We start from the raw sequence: 7,778 nt of genomic DNA, 5'->3' as shown, positions 1-7,778 counted from the left end.
ATGATCTAACATTTCTACATTCAGGTTTTCACTTTGTATTGTGTGTAGATGGGTGAGATTACTATTGTTTAAAAAAACTGTAACACAACAAAATGTATAATAAGTCAAGGGGTGTGAATACTTTCTGAAGGCAGTGTTTCACAGGAACCACACACTTCAGATACTGGAAACAAAAGTCACAAGCAGAAAGGTTATAAAAACCAGCCATACAGTACCTCAGCCAGCTGGCTAAGGATATCTCAAAACACACACCAAAGTCCTACGCAGAGATGACCACTTTATGTTAAAATGATATGAATAAAGATTTATTTTGTGGATTACTTTTAAAATTTTATTTTACAATCTATGACAATCTCGCATTTGTACTTTTTTTCTAGCATATTCCTAGAATGGAGATGGGGGGGATTTTTATTGCTGAATGTTAAATGAAATACACTTCCACTGACTGAAAAAAACTGACTGCTGCTTTTTACCATGCACCCATATACCTTGACCACAAGTACATGCAGAGGAGAGGTGTTGAAACATTTCAAGCGAGGGAAGAAAAATAAAAACATGAGAAACTGACAGGACGAACCTGGCAGCACTTCTATTGGGTGAGGAGGGGGGCAAGGTTGGGGAAATATCACATTTAAACTAGAACTACTGTCTTCTTTTGCATTTTTCAAACATACAAAATTACACTCAGAGTGTGAGAAACCGAAAGGAGAGAAAATCCATTTGTGAGATGTCTACGTGTGTTTGTCAACGTGCCTTCATCTTACAGCCGTTACCAGTGTGTTTTAAATCCTACTTATCGCTTTACTTTTGATCTACACTCATCTGGTGATTTTGTCCTGGTACAGTCATTTCACTTTTTTGGTTGTATTTTAAAATGTATATAACCAGTTTTGCAGGATTATCAACAATCATTTCAAATGCATTGTCAGAACCATTTACTCCAACATTTTTGACAGGTATGAAATGAACTTCCAAACCTTAACCCTTCCCTCAGTGGAGGACAGAGGAGTTTGAGCAAGTCGAGTTGTTACCTTTTAAAATTGATAACCAGTTAGTGACATACTTCATAATAAGCAACATTATTATCCTTATCCACAAGACTGAGCAGCACTCAACATTAGTGAATGAGACCCTTTAAAGTGATTAGTCATTACTGTAGACTTGGGTGTTGTCTGCTTGGTCTGGACTCAGTGAGATAAGAATTCATGAACACAATCAGTCAATGGATATGAATCTGTGAATGAGGAAAATTGACAATTTGAGCAAGCGCTGCATAACTGCATGAAAAATAAGAATGGATATAAATATGTATTGATATCATGTTACTTCTTCTGCACAATAGGCATTACATAGGTTTCACACAACACACTACAGTCACCTCTTAGAAAATGATGTCATCAAACAAAGCAAAATAGAAAGTTTGCATATTTTGGCATTTTATGATCCTCCAAAGTTTCACAGCTATTTCTCTTGTATTGGTTTAGTATGTTCTGCTCTATTCTATTCTATTCTGTTCTATTCTGTTCTGTTCTCCACTGAGATTCCACTCTCCTTTCCTTCTCTTTAGATGGGAGTGCTCAGAGGCGTACCATGGTGGGTGTGTTCTTTATGTCCGTGGGGGGACCTTAGTCTTAGGGAAATATGTTGGTGGAGGGAGAGGGAGAGAGAGAGAGGGGAAGAGGGGGCAGAGGGGTGGGTGGAAGTCCTGAGATGCTGTGCGAACCTTTACTTTGGCCACAGGTACACAATGGACAGGTGAGGAGGATGATGAGGTATGGGTGATGGGAAAGAGATACATTCATGGGATGTTCTTGCTTTGAATTTTGTCTCTTTGTATTGAGCCACTATCACTGATGGCAGGGATATCTCCAGACCAACTGAGACACTGGCCAACGACATTTCTTATTCAGAATCACAGACAGCCAGGACGTTGGAGGCTACCATGAGACAAACCGTTACCCTGTTGGGACAAGGAGGCTACCATGAGACAAACCGTTACCCTGTTGGGACAAGGAGGCTACCATGAGACAAACCTTACCCTGTTGGGACAAGGAGGCTACCATGAGACAAACCTTACCCTGGTGGGACCAGTAAGGAGCCAGGAGACAAACCTTACCCTGTTGGTACAAGGAGGGGGCCAGGAAACAAAGGTGGGGCAGCTGTAAACACACATCAAGCAATGACATGCAGAACCTTCTACCCAACAGAACTCTCTACCCAACAGAACTCTCTACCCAACAGAACTCTTTACCCAAAAGAACTCTTTACCCAACAGCAGCGAACCCTGGAACCCAGGCTGATCTTCACTGTGCACCTACAGTTTTCCTCTACTGATACAGTTGCTTTGGCGCCCAATAGAGCAACCAGTTGGTTGGTACAACAACACATTAGGACATCTAACACTCACACACACACAAGCACAGCTGTACACTAAATCCCCCCCTCCCACACACACACACTTACACACACAAACACTCCTCCCCACTCAGAGAGCAAGGACCTGCGTTGCATTGATCAGATTTTCTACTGGAGAGTACCAAAATGATAAACCCTATAGGTGAATTATATTCATGTAAACATACACCTTATGATTAAGTGGTTTATATTGCATGATGTGGAAGGGGAAGGGTAATGTTCAAATGGGGCTAGACTCCCAGAAGAACGCAGCCTGAAAAGAAAAAAAACAAAGCCCAAAAAAGAAAACAAAAGAGGAAACGTGTATAAAAAATGATGTCCATATAAGAAAGGCTACAAAAACTTCCACTGGCCCTCTGCCATCGGCATACAGCAAAAGGCACCACAATATTACTCAATTTTTGAAGTTGTGAAAAAATTGGCACGTCTTTTTATACTGTAAATCAAAATGTACATATAAATAGAGTTTTCCCTATAAAAAAGTCTTTGCTGTTAACTAGTAGACAACTTTTGCTAAAAATGAAAATAAATATTTCATTTGTTTAGAATATCTGTCAGTTATATAAAATAAAAATATTTTGTAAAGGTGCAGGTTTATACTATATTGATTTTCGTTGGTAGCTCATCTTCTTTCTTTAATGGGGTACATTGTCCGGTTTGGACCGTGAGTGTGTCTGTCTGGTCTGTACAGTCCCGCGTGCATCGTGCCGCCCCGAAGAGTGTGACTGAGAAGTCCGACTGTTGGCCGGCCTGCAGATGGTGGAGGGCTCCGCGTTCATATTCTGCATACTGAGGAAGGGCGTGCTCTCGCCCTCCTCCGACTCACTGTCCGTCAGGCAGCTGCGAGAGCCGTAGTCCCGTGACGCCTCGTATCCTCTCGGCGCTACGTAGCCGTTCAGTCTGGACCTCCGCAAGCGCCGACCCCCAACACCACCATTGCCGGTCCCACTTTTCTTTGGTTGTTCACGGGAGGAGAGGTACTCCTGTGTGGTCTCGTAGTCTTCTTCCTCAGCCAGCCTGTAGGGACTAGAGGCCAGGCTGCCCGTGCTGTCGTTCAGGTAGGTGCGGCGCTGCTGCCGGTAGGGCTCCTGGCGCTGGACGTCGTGCAGTGGCACCTGGTAGCGCCGCAGCAGAGGGTGGTCGTCCTCCAGGGGGTAGGGGGTGTGGGCGGCGGGTGGCAGGGACATGGCCTGGCTGGTGTTGGGGGAGGTGATCTGGAAGGTAGGCACCTGCGGGGGCAGCGAGTAAAAGAAGTCCACTGGAGAGAGGCGGGCCGGCGTTGTCAGGGCTGACACATACCTGTAGTGAGGATGAAGGTAGGGTGGGGAGCAGGGAGCGGGGAGGAGAAGGACAGGGAGAGAGAGGACCAGGCCAAACAGCAGCAGCCCAGTTAGATGTCTAACAGAATGATGTGGGACAGGGACCCACCATCCACAAACAGCAGTAAGAGATATTATTGAGTTAGTGTGCAGGTTTGTCAGTTGTGTGTGGATGGTGTTTGTGAAATCCTGCTTGCATTCAGTCAGTTTTCTACATCTTTGTTATGTTATTGAATGTGTTTAATGGTTAATGTGACCTTTAGCCTTACTGAGGGCTATATCTAGGGAAAACATAAGTGTGTGTGTTGTGCTGAGTTTTGAGGTGCTGCTGTATGTTTACAGTACAGTCCCTCTACCTTCATATGTTCTATGGCACTAGGGAAAAACATAGTACCCCCTTTAGGAAAAAGCATCTGAAAGATCCAAAGGCAAATCTAAAATAAAGTAAATCACTGTTCCACTTTAATACTGTTATGGTAGCACTGCGATGCTGCCTGGCGCTACTGTTCAGTCAAATGTTCATTATAGCCTACGGTAGCCATTTATAGATGAGCTCACTCTCACTAACTCAAACACTCTAAAACAAAAATATTAAATCTGCAATATGCACCTTTTTGGGTGACCTCACCAAATTCACATAGAAATGTAATTATAGCAAATCTAAGAAGCGGTAAATAGGTTCTATGTACGTCATTTCTATGCTTCCCGTTCTTGAATCTTTCGGGTTTTGTACACCAGCTTCAAACAGCTGAAAATACAATATTTTTGGTGATGGAAAATATATTTCACAGTGGTTTAGATGGTACAATGATTCTTTACTACACTATACTTGATTGTTATGTCACATAAACTGAAATTAAGTGAACTATTAGAATTTTAGCATACCAGGAAATGGCCATTTCAGCATGGTGCATCTTTAAATGAGAAATGTGTGTTGTCATTGGTTTCCAGCTAAAATGACTAAATAGAAGTTATGTACACTTCTCTAAACCTCCGGTGAAGATGAAGATGTGTCCCTACAATAACATCGGTGCTCATTCTTTAGGCATACAGCAACCCAGGGAGGAGATCGCAGTAGAGTTGACAAACACACCACCCCAGAGATCTGCTAGCTAGTGCTCCACCACAAAGATCCGATATTCTGTTCTACTCTCCTTGTCTTAATGAAGTCCTTACGGTATCCACACTCCTGTTTAGCTGCCATACAGATTTAGGGGAGTACAGTACAGTACATTAAGCTTGACACAGCAGATTCTTCACTTGAGAAATACAGCTGGCTGTGGGCTCTCTACTGACGGATTTTACCCTCAAAATACTTTTAACCTTAAAACAGCAACTGGATATATAACATAACTTGTATATACCCACCTTATCCTTCTTTTATCAGAACATGACACAAGAACAGTATACATTTTAAGACTTGCCTGTCCTACAGTTAGTTGTGTGAAACACTTAAGTAAAAATACTTTAAAGTACTACATAAGTAGTTTTTTGTGGTATCTGTACTTTACTTTACTATTTACTATTTTTGACAACTTTTACTTTTCCTTCACTACGTTTCTAAAGAAAATAATGTACTTTCTACTCCATACATTTTCCCTGATACCCAAACGTACTAGTTACAATTTGAATGCCCCATCAGGACAGGAAAATTGTCCAATTCACACTCTTAAAGAGAAACTCCCTTGTCTTCCCTACTGCCCTATGATCCGGTGGATTCACTAAACGCAAATGCTTCAATTGTAAATTATGTCTGAGTGCTGGAGTGTCCCCCTGGCTATCTGTAAATTAAAAAAAACAGAAAATCGTTCTGGCTGGTTTGCTTAATATAAGGAATTTGAAATTATTTATACTTTTACTTTTAAGTATATTTTAGAAATTACATTTACTTTGGATACTTAAGTATATTTAAAACCAAATACTTTTAGACTTTTACTCAAGTAAAAGTATTTTAATGGGTGACTTTCACTTTTACTTGAGTAATTTTGTATTGCTGTATCTTTTACTTTTACTCAAGTATGACAGTTGGGTTATTTTTCCAACACTGCCTACAGTAGGCCTATCTCATCATGTCTGGCTATGGTAGAGTAGTATTTGCCATTGACTCTTTCAAAGTGCCCTCGCTGGCCTCCAGGGGCCGATAGAGAGCCAGCTGTAAAACGAGGCCTCCTAAGGTGGGCACTAGAATATGCCCCAGTGCCATAACCACAGAGAGGGGCCTGTTCCCTTCCCACCTGTCGCTGTGTGGAGAGTCCCCCAGCGAATCGAACGAGTCTTCATACTGCAGGCCCGGCCGGTGGGGCACAGTAGAGCCACAGTGTGCGGCACGCCTGGCCCTGGCCTCCATGCACGCAGGACTGTTGCACCTACTGGTCCCCACGGAGGACGACATCATGCCTGGTGAGTCTGAGAGGACACTGTCAGTCCGTTCCAGGCTCCATGTCCGCTCCTCGTGTCTGAGACAAGAGAGGACCAAAACATAGGGTTCAACCAGGATATGGTTCGATGTGTAGTTCAGTGTGTATTTTTCTGTGTGTCAAAAAATGTACCTGTGATGTGTGTAGTGAGGGGGATGTTGAGGGGTTACCTGTGAGTGGATGAATGGGCATGGGTAGAGGAGTTGTGAGATCTGGAAGACGCATGGCTGCCGGGGAACGAGTCCTCTGGTACATGCCCTATGACTCGCTCCGTTGCAGGCACATTCTTAGAGATGTACTAAAACACACAGAGGAAAGTGTTGGAGAGATGGTATGGAGGGGAATTCTGTAACTGCCCATCATCATGTTGAACTTTACGCACACTACTATCACAAAGACTGTTGCTAAATCTGTCCTGACATATTTGAAACGCCACTGATTGACCATGTGTGTGTTCTGAAAGGAGAGGTTTAGTTACTGTTGGAAGTTAACCTGTGACATCGCTATCCTTCAAGAGAGTACTCATGCTCCACTAAAGGAAAGTAAAAGAATGTGTCCTATGAAACTCAGACGAAAACAACCCATTCACCCTTCCATTCATTCATTCATTCATTCATTCATCGATGACAGAAAAGTCAGTAAGGGAATCAATGGATGTGTGCCACTCACATCTACCATGGGTATCTCCTCAGGACCAGGTCCTGGGTGATTGGGTCCGTTCGCTAGGTTCCGGTTAGGGTGATCTGCACACATGTTCTGCTGCAGGTGATTGTGCATCTTCTTCCTCTGTCTCCTGTGGAGGAGAATACACCAGTCACTCTCACAGCACTTGAGCTGAGTCAACACTCTATGCTAGGGTCTATCTAACACACTAGCCCTGGCTGGAACTATACTGTCCTGGGCTGACTTACTTGGTTTTGCAGTAGGCCACCACACACACAATGCCCACCACCAACAGAGCCACGCAGATCCCCGTGATTGTCAGGACTCTTTTCTGGTAGAGCTCTTCCGCTTCTGTGGACAGACACACACACACACACACACACACACACACACACACACACACACACACACACACACACACACACACACACACACACACACACACACGCACAGAAAAGTATGAAAATAAAAGTACAACATCAGTCCCTTGAAGGAGTAGGTTTAGACATCACCTACATCCTTTACACCATGTCTCTGATACCCCAGCTGTTACACTCCTACACTCAGCAGATGCTGCTCACTCTCTTTACATGTATCAAAGTAGACATACTGTATGGATGTGTTGAAGGCTCTGAACATGAACTAGATTACAGTTCAACTCCAACCCTTCATTATAATGGCTGTTGAACAAAAGCCAGTTGACGCTAGTAAATATTCATAGTTATTACTGAAATCATTATTGTTTCAACATCCTTAATCAAACAAGATGCCTGGGGGAAAAGCATTCACTAGAAATGTGCTAGAAATTTCTAAATTTAGATGACTGGCATTAACTGGGAATTTGTACAGCATTCACTAGAAATGTAGATGATTACATTTATTTTAATTACTGCAGCATTGTGTTGCTCGTTGTGAATGGCTGGGCTTGGTTTACTGTAACACACGTCACTGGTACGGATCACTG

The 7,778-nt window shown here is 43.0% G+C and overlaps 1 protein-coding gene across 3 annotated transcripts in view; it reads right to left on the bottom strand.

Annotated features, from left to right (window-relative positions):
* Window positions 1–283: 283 nt before the first annotated feature.
* Window positions 284–7,778, bottom strand: part of nrg2a (neuregulin 2a) — a 193,116-nt gene continuing 185,621 nt past the window's right edge. For all 3 annotated transcript variants that reach the window (XM_045690100.1, XM_045690101.1, XM_014129434.2), the window contains 5 exons: window positions 7,063–7,165; window positions 6,821–6,944; window positions 6,322–6,449; window positions 5,969–6,190; window positions 284–3,714 (listed from right to left, as the gene is read on the bottom strand). In XM_045690100.1, the coding sequence (XP_045546056.1) occupies window positions 3,051–3,714; window positions 5,969–6,190; window positions 6,322–6,449; window positions 6,821–6,944; window positions 7,063–7,165 (1,241 nt within the window). In that variant the 3' untranslated portion in view covers window positions 284–3,050. The remainder of the gene's footprint in view (window positions 3,715–5,968; window positions 6,191–6,321; window positions 6,450–6,820; window positions 6,945–7,062; window positions 7,166–7,778) is intronic.

Source organism: Salmo salar, chromosome ssa11 (assembly GCF_905237065.1).
Source record: "Salmo salar chromosome ssa11, Ssal_v3.1, whole genome shotgun sequence".
NCBI lineage: Eukaryota > Metazoa > Chordata > Actinopteri > Salmoniformes > Salmonidae > Salmo > Salmo salar.
Note: the sequence above shows the minus strand (reverse complement) of the source record. Positions and strands in the feature narration are given on the sequence as shown.